The 18,685-nt window shown below is 35.7% G+C and overlaps 2 protein-coding genes across 2 annotated transcripts in view; both read right to left on the bottom strand.

The window, feature by feature from the left end:
- LOC107675075 (vasohibin-2-like) overlaps nucleotides 1-6,262 on the bottom strand; it is a 31,625-nt gene extending 25,363 nt beyond the window's left edge. Inside the window, exons 1-2 of the mRNA XM_016469280.1 lie at nucleotides 5,443-6,262; nucleotides 398-486 (exon numbers count right to left, since the gene is read on the bottom strand). Of these exons, the coding sequence (XP_016324766.1) occupies nucleotides 398-486; nucleotides 5,443-5,757 (404 nt within the window). The 5' untranslated portion in view covers nucleotides 5,758-6,262. The remainder of the gene's footprint in view (nucleotides 1-397; nucleotides 487-5,442) is intronic.
- A 2,846-nt stretch (nucleotides 6,263-9,108) lies between these two features.
- LOC107675086 (feline leukemia virus subgroup C receptor-related protein 1-like) lies at nucleotides 9,109-17,941 on the bottom strand. Its single transcript, XM_016469295.1, has 10 exons — nucleotides 16,967-17,941; nucleotides 16,209-16,353; nucleotides 14,293-14,433; nucleotides 13,727-13,794; nucleotides 12,978-13,081; nucleotides 12,320-12,430; nucleotides 11,491-11,596; nucleotides 11,189-11,300; nucleotides 11,038-11,102; nucleotides 9,109-9,693 (listed from the first exon to the last, which is right to left on the bottom strand). Exons 1-10 carry the CDS (start codon nucleotides 17,624-17,626, stop codon nucleotides 9,610-9,612), a joined length of 1,596 nt encoding a protein of 531 aa, XP_016324781.1. The 5' UTR covers nucleotides 17,627-17,941; the 3' UTR covers nucleotides 9,109-9,609.
- Between the last annotated feature and the right edge of the window lie 744 nt (nucleotides 17,942-18,685).

Raw genomic sequence — 18,685 nt, 5'->3', positions numbered from 1 at the left:
AAGAAACAAACTCATCTACACCTTGGATAGCCTGAGGGCGTATAAACTTCCAGCAAATTTTCATTTTGAGTGAACTATTCCTTTAATCTATATCAAAGCCCCCCATTTTCACTGGCAGCCTTTAAAGCATGAGGAAGAAAACGGTAAAAATCAGACTACCAGAAGTATGCAGACCCATGCTAATATGTCTCTACATTAAAGTGACTGACACTCCAACCAAAAAGGCACTTTGAGTAACTCGAGTTGACTGAATAAATTACACTGAGCGAAAAAGCATAACTGACACTCCAAAGAAATGAGTGCCCATGAATCCATAATGCATCCAGAAGAAGCAGAGGTTTAGAATACATCAGTTAAACTTTTCCAGAGCAAACGGTTTGTGGAGGGTAAAGGATACTGCAAGTTTCTCATGTAGTTCTGGACGGCATGGAGCCAATCAGGCACAGACATCGATGGCTTAAAGTTTGGAACCGATGGCATGGGGTGCTGTGAAAACAGAGAGAGAATTAGCAAACTATATCCTTAAACTTTTATTCAGCATTAAATTGATCAAAATTAACAGACATTTATTATGTTACAAAGGATTCCTATCTCAAATAAATGCTGCTCTTTTGAACATTCTATTCATCAAAGAATCCTGTATATCAGTATATTAGAAAGATCATGTGACACTAAAGACTGGAGTAAATTCAGGTTTGCCCAATATTTGTTTGTGCATATATTTTTATTCTAGTGTCACGTTATTGATGTTACATACTTCTAGTTAACTTTTATTTGCTGGGTTTCAACTGGATTTGTTGCTATATTAAAAAACATCAAGTTGAGCAAGTGTCGTCTTGAATTATGCACAGTCATTCTCCAGTGTTAAAATCTGCCTTGGCAAAAGCTAAATTGATGTGTGTAATAATGCGTGATACTTCAGTATGACATTACAAGATGTTACAGATATAAAGAAATACATAGCTGCAGGCATATACTGTGATCATGCAGCATTTAATTTCTGTTCATGTCTCAATGTTTTGTCCATATACTGAAAGTCAATGAAGTCTAGTGTTGTTTCGGACACCACTGACTTTCATTGTATATGGACAAGAACAGTCGAAACAAAAATATATTCCTTCATTTTCTGCAGTAAAAAGACAGTAAAACATTTCTGGAGCGATTTTAGGGCAAGTAAATGATGACAATTTTCATTTTAGGCAGACCTATCCTTTTAAATCTTAAATGAAATGTAGTATTAAGAAAGGGAGGTTCGCGGTTGTCACTTGTTTTTATCCTCCTGAAGTTGGCAACCTAGTCACAAGGTAACTTTTGTAACCACAAGGAGATTCATCAATCAGATTCTGAGGTCTCAATGGCATGAAAAGTCCTTATCATCTATAGAAAAAGTGCTTCATTGATCATTTGAAACCCCTACAATGACACTTCTAACCGCAAAGAGAATTAGCAATGAATAAAGGTCATCCTCTCGCACACAAGCCTCCATTCATTAGAAGAAAATAAGCAATTAATGAAAGATAGAAAAAAGGCTGTCCTCTATCTGAAACAATCTCTTTATTACAACACATTAACAGCATTAGACCAAAGCTTGACACATAAATGCAGGCAGGATTTACCATTGGTTTTTACTTTCAATAAGGGCACCGTGTGTGTTGGAGGCATGCAAGAGCTACTGGGTCACAGGAGGAAATGAGAAAGGGAATCATCTACTGTTTCCTCTTTATCTCGATCTGCCCAGTGCAAGAGAACAGAAGAGACTGTAGGAAGGCAGGATAATACAGTCTTGTCTGTCTGTGCTGACTTCTGAAGCCTTTTGATACAGAAGCGCAGAAATACATTGTATTTTGCGCCAATGTTATGATGGCAGAATAACAATGCTGTTGTTCGGAGTAGAATAACTTTTGGAAGGCAGAGGTGCAAATACACACCTTCTTTCTCAGCACTTAAATAGAGGTGTTTAGAAACCTGAGGTGTAACAAACGTCACAAGAACTTATAGCCTCATTAAAATGGTGTTATTGAACACAGTGCATCTCAACTGGTTTTGCTTCAAGACTCAAAAGGCAACTCAACATAGTACAAACATTTTTATTGTACTGTATAAAAGTAAACAAAAAATCAGCAATATACTGTTTTTACTGTATTTCTGATCAAATAAATGCAGCCTTGGTGAACATAAGAGACTTCTTTCAAATCTCAGGTAGTCTACATTCATCATCCTGTTGCCTGCTGTCTAGAACATAAACCCAGCAGTTGAGAACCACTGCTTGAAATTATCACAGCACAGTTATCATTTTAATTTATGTTCAGGCTTTCAGTTCAGTGTTGATTTCCAAAAAGTGTCTTTGAATACAAATGACACTCTGAATATTGATTCTGACAGTCTGAATTCTCTGAGAGAGGTTTCGTTTACATCTAGGCTCTATTCCACAGGCTCAACTGGGTCTCTCCTTCCCTGAAAGGAGGTCAGCAATAAATAGGCCACAATCCACACTCACAGGGCCGTTAGCTGACCTCTGCCCACCCGTGGGACTGTAGCGAAACTTGAGACTCACATACTGTAGGTGACGATACAAGCCGCCCAGAACATTTGTCCATCTAAGAGAACAGATGTACACTTTTCAGTCGTTACAGTAACAAAGTCATTGCAGAAAACAAATGGGTCATTCCTAGTTACAGTCACGCAAACTTTGGAAAAAGAATCTTTTTTGGGACAGGTATGTTGATAAAAGGATATATTTCTAGTTTCCACATTATTTGTTCTTCAGACATTCCTCTTTAACAGATGTACCAGCTGTATGCAAAGTAACACACACATGCTTTTTGACAGAATCATATAAGGCCTCAGAAATAGTGGATTAGTAAGTATTATAACATTTAATATTTTGGCTTTATTCTTCATTTATGTATTTCTTTCACCATAAAGAACACATTTTTAGCTGGGGACCTTTGGTTGAGATATCAAGGAGTGCCCCAAAAACAATTTGATAAAGGCCCAACTGTCAAAACAACAGGAATTATGCAGATTATCCCAAATAACACTCCAAAAACCAAAGGATTGGCTACATTTCGGCATGCATACACTACCATTTAAATGGGATTATTGGTAGGTCTTGGTAGGCGAAATGATTTCATGTTTTTGAAAGAAGCTTCATATGCTCACCAAGAATGCAACTGATTGATCAAAAATACAGCAAAAACTGTAACACTGAAATATTATTACAATTTAAAATAACTGTTTTAATATCTTTTAGAATGTAATATATTCCTGTGATAGCAAAGCTTGATTTTCAGCAGCAATTACTCCAGCATTCAGGGTCACACATAGTCCTTCATAAATCATTCTCATATGCTGATTTGGTGCTCAAGAAACATTTCTTATTAATATCAATGTTGAAAACAGCTGTGCTGCATGCTTAATTCTGTGGAAGATGGGATACATTTTTACCAAGACAAAACAACAGAAATTATGTGGATTATCTGTAATAGCACACTAGCAAATGGATTGTATCAAAAAACAAACCCAAAAGATGATTTTAGGAATGCATCTGTGCTATAAATTAGAATTAATACTCTATTTAGTTTTTGAATATTGTTAAACTGCACACGCATGGACACCGCTGTACTGGTAGCCTATGTGGTTTGTTTACATAATAACTGCAGTGCCCTTGGATCCAAGGTCCTGGAGACTCTGATTCTCCATCAATGTGATCATTCACAGGTTCACAGTGAGTTCTTTCCCATGGACTGTCACTCTATGGCTCTAACATGTCTGGCTAGTGTCACAGCCGTTTGCGTGACTCCTAATCTGGCTGATCTGATGGAGTCACTCCACGCACCTGTTCAACACTTGCTGGTGGGGAATGTCCCTTAATAAATCACTTTAACATCTAGGGATCTGACTCAACACTTTCGACCAATCAGATGCCTTTGTTCTGCATGCATCAGCACATATGAGCATGCTGGAATACACAATAGTGTTAACTAAAACAAAAGAGCTAGAATAAACACACTGCTTGACCCTGTGAATGCTGTCCATCTGAGCACTGAGGATTACGTGGTCTGCGATTAAGATTCACTTTATTCCCCTCCGAGGCCCTTCATCTGCATGCTCTATGAATCCTGATCGGTTTATGTTTGGAGGTTAAAACAAAATTGTGACAAAGGGACATGGCAGCAACCTTAATCCTAGTGAAAGTCCTAAAATGTCACATGGCATCATTCCTCATTTGATGTGCATTAACAGAGGCATGTTTCTGCATAGTTGTCATTGGTTGGAACAGATCTCTCATTTGCCTGGTTTGTAATGAAATTTATGAGAAGGGACAATGTAGCACAGTGTAAATCCACTCACATGTCACATAGTCTGCACTTCCTCTTGGTGGAAACTGTGTCACACAGATGGCAGTTTGTGAGATGCTATTTATATATAAACATTATTCTGGTAAATGTGTCCAAGGTTTCATATAAAGGCCAATTTTGAGGTTCAGCTGTTGATTTTTTTTGTGAGTGTGCTTTTGAAAGTAATATCTTATGCTCACCAAGGCTGCATTTATTTGAACAAATTTTCTATTTTAATATATTTTAAAATGTCATTTATTCCTGTGATGGCAAAGCTAAATATTTAGCAGCCATTACTTCAGTCTTGAGTGTCACATGATCCTTCAGAAATCATTCTAATATGCTGATTTGGTTTGCAAGAAACATTTCTTCTTATTATTAATGTTTAAAACAGTTGTGCTGCTTAATATTTTGTGGTAAACGGGATACTTTTTTCATCACAGATGCCATTACTGACACGTACAATCGATTAAACGCATCCTTGCTAAATAAAATATTAAATTTCCTTCCAAAAAAACAAAAATGGTTAGTACTGACCCCAAACTTTTGTACGTTACTATGTCAAATATTACTTTGACAGAGAAGATGTGTTTACCATAGTACAGTCAGTGATGTATCAGATGGTATTATCTATGAAAACTTTAATATATACCAAGGTAAAAAATTATTATATTCATGTACCATTGTACTTCCAAGATGTCTAGAAACATGCAAAACAATTGTATGACAATTGTCCTTTTTTTTATCCATTGCATCAATTGTTTTTTAACTGTACATCTGTACAAACACACATACAGTGGCCGTTACTCAAAACCAAGTAACTTGCCAAACATAACAGCTTTTTTGGACATTATATAAATAAGTTGCCATAGCTAGACAGCATTTTTAGATATTTTGGGGTACCACATTTTTGGGGATTATATAAATAAGCTGCCTATCAACATACATGAGCTTCCTAACAAGATAACATTTTGGGGTATCATTATCAAGACAGCATTTTTGGACATCTTTATGACACCCAAAATATTGTCTAGGCATACAGCTCACTGGGTTTTGAGACTCAGACACTGCCTACATAAATAATCCAGTACTTTCCACTTACTTTAGGGAGGTGTGTTGCATTTCGTATTCTATCCACCATCTCCTGTCCATCAGGATGAACTCTGGTGACGTGTGACCACATTCTGTCCCAGGTGACGGTGTCTATTGGAAAGCCCGTCCTGTTCACGAAAAACGGGACCCCGCCGTCTTTCTCCTCTTCCTCACCGGACGACCTACCAGTGTTGTTCGCGGCAGTGGATGAGGAGGATTCAGCAGCCGGACCGGTAGTGTAACAGTAAGTACTGCTGCTCTTAGACCGACCGTGTCTGCTGATCTTGGCCGTTGAGCCGCTGCTGGTGGCGCTTGGTCCTGTCATTGTTCAGGAGTCTTCGGAGGGGAGTTTCCCCTTGTTTTTCCCCAAATCAGTTATGACTGCCCAGCACTCATGTACAAAGACATGTTGCGTCTCGAGCATGTATACTAATGTGCCAAAACCCACTCGGTCCTGCTCAAGTGTAAAAATTCAGGAGGTTTGAAAACGAGCCAAAGGCAGAAAAATGGTCAGGGATACCATATCTGTAGCAAACTACTGAGTGAGCTTCAGATCAGAAATGGTCATATATGTTCCCAGTAAACCGCATACTGTAGTTGGCGATCAGCTCCGGATCTCAGGGTGCTACAGAAACTACTTCATCCTTTCGCTAAAAACACCGATGAGGCGTCCGACTCCTGCGGAGGTATCACGGGCTAAATAATCCACGGTAGAATAATTTAACACCTGACTGTAGAGTAGGTTAATAATGAATGATCTGATTTCCTGAGAAGGCGTGTAACCGCTTTCACTGACGGTCTCAACAATGGTCACTCACTCTAGCGTTTTTTGATACTGTTATTGTATCACCATAAACTACAGCCAACCACGTTCTACTGGCTTTTCATTGGATGAAGCAACAAAGTGAGGCGGGTTCAATTCCATATAAGGGCAATAGATCCGCACGTGATTGGCCAAAGTGGCGGAAATGGGCGTGAACCTTCGTTGTGTAGCCAGCAGGGTTTTTTTTTGTGAGCTTTTAAAATGTGCATTTAAAGTGATAGTGTACTATGTCAAACCCAAACCATAAAAATATATTATACCATTTAAAAAAATGTACGTTGAGGGCATTAACGATTTAACAGTCGCTACGTTTTTTCTAATAAGTAAAATAATTGTTGCACCTTTTCATGCTTTCCGTTAAAAATGGCCTCAAAACACATGAAAGTAAAAACTCACAGGAGTGTTATTTTAGTATCATTGAGATACTAGTATGGTTTTTTTATTATTATTTTGAATTAGTTTTTATTTGAATCTTCTTCTTTTTTTATTATTATTATTTTTTTATTTCAGTTCAAGCTTTAGTATTATTATTATTATTTATGCCTATATAGCTTTTAGTCATTTTTATTTCAGTTTTAGTATTTTAGTACATTAAAGTTATACTAAATGAAAATGATAAATGTTTCCTTGAAAGCTAGCTTAAATAAAAAAAAAAAATAATTTATTTCGGTTTTATTTTATTTCAAGTGACAGTAATGCATTTTTAAGGTTTTAGTTAGTTTAGCTAACTATATTAACCCTAACTCAGAGTGTCGTTCTACAAATAAAGAAGAAATACCCAGTGTCTAAAACATGGATGATATGGAATTAGCTTATATTTAATTACAATTTCATAAGAAAATATATTTTTTTTATTCCTGTTGCCCTGTTATTCCTGTTGAGTAGTGGTGGTATGTAACAACGCCCTGTTACTCATTGTTCGGGCACAGAATCATCTTTCAGATATCTCCAATCTCCAACAGAAGGTGTATGCGCAGATTGAATCATCTACCAGTGCTGCATATTTTGGATGTTTCCCCTATAGAGCACACCTGAACCCACTCATCAGCTCATTAGCAGAGGCTTCAAGGCTTGAACCAGGTTGACGAATGATTATTTTATAAATAGTATAAAGTATCAATTTTATATATGTGCTTATTTCATTAGCTGTGATCATGTTTTATATTATTTATAAGATCAAACATTTTATGTTATTTAAATATATTTTGTATATTTCTATATTTTAGTATATTTCTATTTCGACTGTCAATTCTATCTCCTCTAGGTGTCTGAAATAAGAAATATATCTTACCCAACTATTTCAGAATGCTTTTAGCTTCTGCTCTTCCTTCAAGGTGAAGTTCAAAAAACCCAAACAAGACAGTTGTTGCGATAAAACACATCTAAAGCACATTTAATTCCAACCGAATGGCGTTTTAGTCACGAGTGACAAATGACAACTGTCCTGTATGATCACTAGAGAGTGCTCCAACCCTTCTAAAGGTTTGCATTTCATCAAAGACTAGGGACTTGGAATTCATTCAGTCCGAACAGCTGAATCTGTGTACATACTCCATGCTGTTTTGTAGATAATCTCAGCTTTACATGTGCTATCTATAGTTGTTTTTCTTGTAAACTTTATAGGCCTACTAATTACTAACTATATTTTCGACGTCATCATAATATTTTAATACAGATTTAGTTACTTCCTAAAACGTCTTTCAAGAAGTCTTAATATATATATATATATATATATATATATATATATATATATATATATATATAATTTTCATGTGGCCTCAAGAGAGTGGTAGTAGGCCCATTAAAAATTCAGAGAAAAATAGTGTAAAAATTAATAAATATTTTTAAAAATAAATAGCAATTAGATTACAGTAAATAAATTTTACCTCACAGTACTGTTATGAGTAGAAAATATGTAACAGAATGGAAACTAAATATTGTTAGAATAATATTTTACACTTTCATGATATTAATTTCTCAGTATAAATTGTACATCTAAATAAGAAACTACATAGATGCCATTGCAAATTTTAGGATGATAGTTCTTTGCATGAGAATGATCATAATGATCACATTTAAAAAAAAAACTGTTTTAAATGACAAACATTTGCAATATATTTACGTCTATTATTTCACATTTTATTGAACAAGTTTTTTTTTTAATCAGCAAACAGCATAACTTAATTTTGACAAGATTCTTTTTATTATTTTACAACAGCAGTGATAGAAACATGACACATTTCCACTCCTCCAGTGTCCAGACTGCAATGCAAACGAGTTCTTGCACAGTTTTACTTTACAGTGAATTTCCCAGCATCATTTGTGACAATCACGTGAAACTCAAGTTTGCACAGCTGCCTTCTTTAACCAACAAGTATACTAAGTAGAAACAGTACAAATTGAAACCAAAAATGAATACAAAAAATATCCTGAAAAAGCTATCTTTCCAATAAATATGCTTCTAAAATACAAAAAAATAATTAATAAACGGCAAACCTAGGCTTATATAATAATAGTGCTTCTTTCTACCACACGTCTGAGGTGTGACATTTTCATTAAACTTCTCTAGGCCTGTCAGCGACACACTCTTGTAAATGGATCACATTCCTTTTTGAACGAAACACATTCTTAATGTGGCACACATACTGACAGATTGATTTGTGCTCTCTGGAAAAGACTAAACAAGTGTAATGTTCTTTTATGTTTTTCAGGTCAAAAAAGCAGTACACAACATTTGCTTTTATCTCACAATGACTGCATAAGCACTTAAAAATGACGTCAGTCTCATCATGGTAAGTTAATTTTCTGAAACACTCATGTTTACCCATGCACTCAATTTTTCATAAAAGACCATTTCGGTTTACAGAACACTCTTCATTTAACATATGGGCAATCTTCATCATCCTGAATAAATAAAATGTGAATTTATAGCCTTTGTGGAATTATTACATGATCAGCAGATGTGACAATGAACAACAATGCTTCACAGTAGCACGCCGTCAGAAAGGTCCTTTGAGACGAAGCAAACAAACATGCTGTTCCAATCACACTAACAGGATTGTGCATATAGGCATTACAAGCCCTGTTAAATACCTAATATTTGGTCCACAATTCTTGAAACAAATAAAAAGTATCATGCATGTATCATTTACATACAGACTGTATGTGCACATTTCAGCCTACATTTGGAGAAATTAATTCACAGCATATTTGTGAACACTTATCACTGTCCGTTTTCACTGAAAATTCTTTATAATATCATAACATTAAAGCAAAATAAGGAGATTTCAAGTCATCTCAGGAGAGTCTGTGATCTGTTGTGATGTCTGCTGTGCTGTTGGAGACATTTAAGACTTAAATTGAAGTCTCACGAGGTAAGCTAGAAGACCCCTGCTTGACGTCACTGGATGCTTTTTCAGAAGGCAGCTCAGTGGGAACCTTCAGGAGAGACAAACAGATGTTCAATTAAGATCTCATTAAGACCTGGAATGAAGACCTGCATTTCCCTAAAGACAGCAATAAATTGACAAAAATTATTATCTTGAACAACAGGCTACCGAAAGCCAAATCCAATACCGTTCAAAGGTTTGGGGTTGGTAAGATTTATGAATGTTTTTGAAAGAAATCGCCTATGCTCACCAAGGCTGCATTTATTTGATCAAAATACAGTAAAAACAATAATATTGGGAAATTGGAATACAATTTAAAATAACTTTTCTATAGTAATATATTTTAAAATGTCATTTATTCCTGTGATACAAAGCTGAATTTTCAGCATCACTACTCCAGTCTTCAGTGTCACATGACCCTTCAGAAATTATTCTAATAAGCTGATTTGGTAAAACATTTCTTTTTATGATCAACGGTGAAACAGTTATGCTGCATAACATTTTTGTGAAAACCATGATACATTTTCCCAAGATTCTTTGTTTAATAGAAAATAAAAAACAGCATTTATTTGAAATAGAAATTTGTGTAACATTATAAATATCTGAATAAAAGTTGATGAATAAACTTTCTTTAAAGACATCATACTGAAAATATGATGTGATGTGATGTCATGTAATATGAATATATATATACACACACACACACACATATAAACAGTATATATATATATATATATATATATAAAGAAATCTAATTTCTTGACATTACATTTTATTCTAATATTGCTAGGCAAAATGCCTGTTTTCTCTACCAATGTTCACATTTTTAATAGACTAGTTTGGCCCGTTTTCTCAGGCACACAGCATGGCTTTTGTCCTTTTTGACTTTGATCTTGCACTAAACTGATTATAAATACACTGAGATATCTTGATCCTCGTTGTGTTTGGCATATTTAGTTCACAAAAGTGATGAAAAGCAACACTGGAAATAAAAATGAGGTGGACTTACTGCTTGTCCTTTGTTTAAATATGATGTGATGTGATGTGATGTAATATGAATATATATATATATATACACACACACACACACACATATAAACAGTATATATATATATATATATATATATAAAGAAATCTAATTTCTTGACATTACATTTTATTCTAATATTGCTAGGCAAAATGCCTGTTTTCTCTACCAATGTTCACATTTTTAATAGACTAGTTTGGCCCGTTTTCTCAGGCACACAGCATGGCTTTTGTCCTTTTTGACTTTGATCTTGCACTAAACTGATTATAAATACACTGAGATATCTTGATCCTCGTTGTGTTTGGCATATTTAGTTCACAAAAGTGATGAAAAGCAACACTGGAAATAAAAATGAGGTGGACTTACTGCTTGTCCTTTGTTTATATTGCTCACATTGATGCCGTGTCTTTTGAGGTCTGATTTAATCAGAGCTGTAGAAACAACACAGAAGTTTCTTAATGCTCTTCACTAACAATACTGATTAATGAGAGAAAAGCCTGTAAATAGGAAAATTAACCTGTTAGAACGATGCCAAGGAGGATCCAAGCACACAAGAAAATGTTTCCGCTGAGTGGGCTATAGTCTGTGGTAAGGTGCCCTTGGATGAAAGTAAAAATGATGCCGAACACCTAAAATTAAAGACAGTAGAGTATGAGACAGAAATATGCAAGTAACAATGACTTTTCAAGAAGAATCTAAACATCTGCATCTTTCCAGGCTGTTCAAACTGAAAGTGGTTACCATGGCATTTGGAAATGATCAACTGAAAGCTTCCTACAAAAATTAAACAAGTCAGGAATGAGCAGGTCATATACATACCTGTGCAAATGCATTCAGAAGACCGGATGACGTGCCCTCCGACTCAGGGTATGTGATTTCAACGCCAAATTCGAAGCCAATGGGAAGGTAACCAGTCATAAAAAACCTTTCCAAAAGAATTGTAGTAACATGAGGCATATACACCTACCTGGCAGTGAAAACTATTTGAATGTGAGGCACTAACGTACGGCATGCACAAACATGTTTCAGTGAATCAAACAACAATGAAGAAGCAACACCTGACCAGTGACCACTTCTGCTGTTTTGACACACAGAATTGTGCCATTGGGCTGTTCACAAGAATGTCTTAAAACACTTGCTTTTGATCAATAAATATTAAAATAAAAAAATATATATACATATACATATACATAAATAAAAGTATATGTGTGCATGTATATATATTTGATATATATATTTGATAAATAAAACATTCAAAAGAATGGAATTTATTTGAAATAGATTGTTTAAAATGTATTTGAAATATAAGTTTTTGTTACATAATAACATTATAAATGTCTTTACTGTCACTGAATTGATCAAATTAATGCATCCTTGCTGAATAAAAGTATTTATTTCTTTAAAAATACTTTCTGTATATATATATATATATATATATATACACATACATACACACATTTTTTCTGAATATAAGTAATATATATAATTTATATAAATTACAAACAAATGCATATATATATATGTATATGTATATATATAAAAGAGTATGCATATACAAACTGTGTGTGGTAGGGAGAACAAGGAACAGTGGCCTGTCTGGTCTTATGAATCAAGATACTAATTTCAGAAACGATAGAAACAGGCTTACCCTAGGGCACCAGCAGTAAAAAAGATAACAAGCAGATGGTTCAAGTTCAGCGTGAAAGTGAACACCACCATTCCAACGAAGGATAGGATGTAGACGATCAATGTAGTCAATCTAAATGACGAGAGGAAAAATGCAAAACTTTGACAAGCTGCTTTTCCCAGATCTGATAAATAATAAACAGTAAATGGATAAAAATAAGTGAGGAGGGTTAATCATGAGTATTAAAAATGAGTAAAGGTGTGGTCACATTTATCGTTGTTCTTTCAATAAGAATACAAACAATCTGGAATTTCGCATGGGCATTTCACAAAGAGTTCTAGTTGGTCACGCAAATTCACCAAGTTGACCAACAGAAAGCTGCTTGGTTTGAAAGTGACTTCTGTGTGAACTGTGCTTCATACATCACTGAACTATTGACAATAAAAATGGATCTTGTTTGTCCACAATATTTTGCCAAAATGTGACCGCATCTTAAAAAGAGAAATTTTAGTAATAAAATAATTATACTCAACCTAGTGAAAAAGATTAAAAGATTAGCAGCTAATAATCAAAATCCGACACTAATATGACTGCCGGAGTTAAATACTTGAGCCATTTCAATTCAATTAAAATCAAAATATTTGAGGAAAATAATATACGGTTTGGCAGATATACATACTTATAGGTTTTAGTACGATCCAACCAGATTCCACACAGTATGGAGCCAAACATTCCAGCCACCACCAAAGTCAAGCCGATTCTCCCTGTGTTTAGCTCTTCACCCTAAAGAAAGAGTTTTTAAGAGTTCAAATTAGCATTGCAATCATTTTTAAACATGCTAGTAATACTGTCCTCAAGTGAGCTTTGATTTCAGGATTTTGGGATTAAAAGCTCACAAAAGCAAGATCAAAAGGCCTCCAGGCCTCCAGGCCAAAGTCAAGAAAACCCTTAGCGATCATTTGTTTATAATTACAACTAAGGGTATTCATAGCTTAAGGGATTTGTTGCAACCAAGCCCAGAATGTGTTCTGGGCCTGGTCTACAACACTTTTGACTAACATTCATTCTTTTGTCAGGGACACCTCTTTCAAATGGATCTCACAACAAGATATGGAAGTGTTATGCACGGTAAGAAATATCACATGGTGTGTGGTCACTAAACTTAAGCCTGGTGGGAAAGCCTGCAGAACATTCGGACACATCAAACTTGGGAATGTACACAGTGCTTGTGTTTTCATTTGGACTCTGTTATGAGTAGCAGGCATGCATGAAAAGTGGCTAATGAACTGCAAGAGCCTGGACAATAAATCGGTGACCAGCCGCCCATTCCCGGCAAACAGTACCCAAGTGCGCCTGAGACAAATGCAGAGAGACTCCTACACACATGCACATGGCATTTTCATGCTGAGTTTATCAAAGGCCACTTACCGGATAATGAAAAATTATCATTTGATTGAGAAGTGTAGATACAGAGTAGAATGATCCGGTCATGATGCCTAAAACAATATCAAATATTTTATAAATTATGTTGAAAAAAAGATTTGGCAATGTTTGCTGAAGTGCAGAACTTTCTACATAATAAAACTGAAGTTGTAGCATTAGAGAAGGGTTGATACTGTATTATTACTGTTAATAAGTTAAAGTTAATAATAAAGTTAATAAGCCATATACATGACGAAATAACACAAATCATCTCATAATGAATGGTGTATGGCACAGGGAACATATTAAGATGAATGAAAATGAAAATTAAAATAATTACTAAATAAGTTTTAATTATTGCCATAAGCTAATTAAAATAATTACTTTTAGATACATTGTGGCACTGGGTTGTTTACAAGAACCAAAAGGCTCAACAAGCACACTTGAAATGAAAATCTGTCCAAAAACACTTGCTTTTCAATAAATAAGTATTATACAATTTTAACAACGACATATGTCTGAGTAAAGGATGACAGAATTTTTATTTTGTATTAAATAATTGTCTTTCTCACCATAGCTGATGAGGAGCAGAACGAAGGGCTTGTTCTTGAAGAGGTTGATGATTGATTTCTTGTATGAATAGTCTTCAGCTGGACCGGTGGAGAGAACAGCTTGTGCTTTGCTGGGTGGGAGTGGAGGTCTGTCCTTGATGACTGAGAAAACGAATGAGAGAGACACACATGAACTTCTAATTCTTATAATCCAACTACTGAACATGTCTACAGCTGTTGTGAGGATTAACATACTTGTATTCATTTTGATACTCTTTAAAATATGAATCACTGTTGCATACAACTATCTTGCCTGTGTTTATAAAACAGCTCTTTTCCATATTCTGATGACAGATTACAGCATTATATGCAAATATCATGTGCAAGGTGTTCGTTACAACTTGTTTGTGTATTGTGAACTATAATGGCATAAAAGCATGCAGAAGACTGAATGAGAGAAGGTTGTTTTCCATGATTTGTTTAGACCAAGCATTAATACATGTATCAGTTGCAATTAAATCTTTATGTCCTGCATAAAGTTGTTCTACAAAAAAGTTGTAACAATGTGAAATATATAGTAGGACTGTAACTATATGACGGTTTATCACGGTTTAAACGTGCACTGTTATCATACCGTAAACATTTGCATATCTACGGTTTTTTTTTTTTTATGAATGAAAAAAATCTCACATGTCTCACAATCGCACATGCAACTTATTTCCGCTCGGCTGCTTCACTCTGCATTCACTTGGCTGCTTACACGCACATGCACCGGAGACAATTACAGAAACAGAGATAATATCTAATCTCCATCTCCCCGCCGAAAAAAAAGTTAATATCTGTCGTATGGGAATACTTCGTATGTTGAACGAACGCGGGGTTGTCCTTAGTGATGGATCCAATTTGCAAAAAATGTGGACGCAAAGTGGCTGCAAAAGCAGGCAATACATCCAACATCTTCGCTCATATTCGCGAACACCATCCCTCCGTGCAGATAAAGGTATGTCGCATTTATAAAAAGTTATAAGTTAAGGCCGTATGATTTCCGTGATGCAGAGGGAATCCCAGTGCAGTCGTGAACATGGAATTTACAGTATAACGAGGATGTTACGTAAAACGCGCAATCGGATGGATGGATAAGTCAAAAGTAGTTATGATATGTATCTGTGAATATTAAAGCGCAAAGAGACTGCTATATAAATAATCTGCTTGTTTCTGCATGGCTCTGAGTGGCGCTGTTTTATCTACTGCATACTGAAGTAGGCATACATAAATGGTGTTTTCAGCGTCTAAGATACATAAACATGAACATCAGCAGAGCTGCTCTGAGAGAAAACGTAAATAAACATTTCCTAGTTTTATTTGAGAAAAACCATTGTCAAATACTCTCTGAAACTCAAAGGTCCGCTACAATCCGTCAAAATAAAAGTTCGATTTAATTTGAAATTATGACTGAAATATATTAGCATTGTACAATGTACTTCAAAGTTATAACAACAATAATAATATTCTTTATAATCAAATCGTTTATTTAAACATTGTTTTCAATTAATATCATGTTTGTCCGTGTTTTAACTTTGCCAAAAATAAAATTTGTAAATTTTCATTTGATAACATTTTAAAACATTAATTCAAATGTTAAAGTGTGATATAGATATACATAAGGTGTACAGCTTTATTTTTTTATTGTTTTTTAAATTAATTAAAAAAAACATTTTTAGAAGGGAGACTTCAATACTTTCATTAAAATGGATTCAAGTTTGTTTTAATAAAGGATTTGTTCACTCAAATAACGTGCTCTTGTTCTTTTAAGAGTCATTGTTACTGATAATAATTATCGTTTAATGTATACCGTGATAACCGCGATATTTTCTGATACGATTGTCATACCGTGAAAATCTCATACCGTTACAACCCTAGTAAATACTAGTTATTACCAAATACTGTTAGAAAGAAGAGCAGAGTTGAAATTCCAGCTGTTCCATAGAACATTATGCTGATGTTGTGGCCCATGAGATCTTTGTCGTCAGCTGTGTTGGGAACCAGTACAGGTGGGAGCAGGAAACCTATGGCTACACCAAGCTGAAGGGAAATAAGACCATATTACACAAAGTCTCATGAACATATCAGTATATAAAACAATAATAAAACACTAGACCCTTTAAGACTAATAAATACACACTGTTAAATATTTCAGGTCACACTTTAAGTTATATAGTTCATATTACTGTGCATTTAAATGCTTAGCACCCTTACAAAAATGTACCATGGTTACCATAGTTCCCGCCAAAATAATAACATACAACAGAAGTCAATGGAAACCAAAACTGCTTTGTTACCAAATTTCTTCCAAATATTTCCTATTGTGTTCCACAAAAGAACGAAAGAAAGTCATACAGGTTTGGAATGGCAATTTGCATTTTTGGGTGAACTATATCTTTAAAATAATTATAAAATAATATAAGAGAAAATTGACGATAGACTATCATCTCTATCTCTGAAAGTAATACAATTTTTGCATGGTATTTTTTTAGAAGGGAAAATGCTACTTAACATAACGTGAAATTATTTAATAATGCTGACCTGACTCAGCTGTACGGAAATTTAAATACAAAAGCAAATGACATAATATGTCAAATGCCAAGTAATATTTAATCAAATGTATCGTTAATGGCATGTAATTTACAGGTCACACCTGGTTGCCCAACACCGCTGCGGCACAGGCCGTGGAAACTTCTCCCGGGCCGAACCAAACCGACGCGATTCTGGAGGGGAGGCCGAGGATGAACACCTGTGCCACAGAGCATATGATCTGGGCGGTCATGGTGACCCAGAACAGGCCGGGCCCCACGCTGGCGCACTTTACCCACGCGCCCAGGGCATTCAACCCGGCCCCTAACAACGCCGTCAATCGCAGCCCCTTCTTATCCAACAGCCACGTCGCGGGGAAGATTAAAGGTACATACGCGACCATATAGACCACGGAGAGCCAGTCAATCGCGATGCTTGACACATTATAATAGCCCGTGAAGATGTTTGTAATGATGCAGTACTGGATCCACTGAAAGGCGTTGACGAGCGAATAGAAGCTGAAAACCGCGAGAACGGCAAACCGCCTCCAGTAGAGTCTCGTCTCCAGCGTTCCGTTATTCTGTTCACCGGGCAGCATCGCCTCTTTTTCGTCCGGTGGTGGAAGCTCCTGTTCCAGCACCTTCGGATCCAGCGTTATATGGACCGATCCATTGGAAAGCTCCTTGTAGGCGCTGTCCTCGTTTGTATTTCCTTCAGTGACAGCGCCGTCAGGTGTGCTGTCAGGCGGAGCATGCTGCTCCTGAAGAAACTCACCTGCCACCATTTCGACAAAATTAACACCCTTCACTTAGACATAAACGATTCTAGTTCGTATCAAATTTGACTAGATGTGTAATTCTCTTCCGGTTGCGGTAAGCGTATGAGACAAAGAGATGATGATGATCCACTTGATAATAACGCAAATAAGACACTGTAATTACAATTTATCAGCCTGAATTGGGGCCACATTTCCGATCACTACCGGCTTCAGCAGCATGCGAGTGATGATGGCGTGATGTGCGCAACCTCCTCGGATTTGCTTATTCCGCCTTCCTTCGTCGACCGCTACAGTAGGCTTGGCAAGGACCAATGAGAATGCAGATGGGGCGGGGCAAGTAGGCGAGCGAGCCCTACAGTACAGCACATCTACACTGCTAAGTAGACTAGGAACAATGCGAGCTGCGTTGAATGGCGCTTCAGGCACTTTTTTCTTTTCCCCATACATATGAAGTGGTATCTTAATTTTCAAACCAAATTTCTTGCATTTTATAAATTATACACAAACTTTATATATAAACATTCTGGAACAATCTAAAAAAAAAAAAACATGCTGAAAACATGTAGCCTAAATTTGTCATTTTTTGTCTGGTAGCTAATGTTAGGCCTACCTCTTGCTCTTGTATTTTTTTTTCTTTATTCCATATTATTAAAATAGTATAATAAATGTCACAGTGAAATCAATGTATGCTAGGTTCAGTCTGGGCTTGGTGGAAATGTGGGAGACTTTTGCAAAATCCTCTGTCAGAGTTAACGTGATAATGTAAGAGGCTAGATTACATATGTTCAATGCAATTTTTAAACACATTTACTGAAATTGGCAATGCTGTTTCAGCAATGCTGCTTTTTAAATGAGATCAATTAGGCCTACGTTGAATTAATTTTACTGACAACCCTAGCTTTAACAGTAAAAAAAACTACATCATGCTACAAACTGGTTTTTCTTTTCCCGCGGTTTAAAGGTTTGACATATTGCAAAAATTGTAATGGACTGAAATGCGTGTACTGAAATATTTTACATACCAATAATAATACTGTGCTAGATTATGACATTTGTGAGGGAGCA

The sequence above is a fragment of the Sinocyclocheilus anshuiensis genome, unplaced genomic scaffold (assembly GCF_001515605.1).
Source record: "Sinocyclocheilus anshuiensis isolate Anshui unplaced genomic scaffold, SAMN03320099.WGS_v1.1 scaffold776, whole genome shotgun sequence".
NCBI classification, from domain to species: Eukaryota; Metazoa; Chordata; class Actinopteri; order Cypriniformes; family Cyprinidae; genus Sinocyclocheilus; species Sinocyclocheilus anshuiensis.
This window is presented reverse-complemented; position numbering and strand designations above follow the sequence as displayed.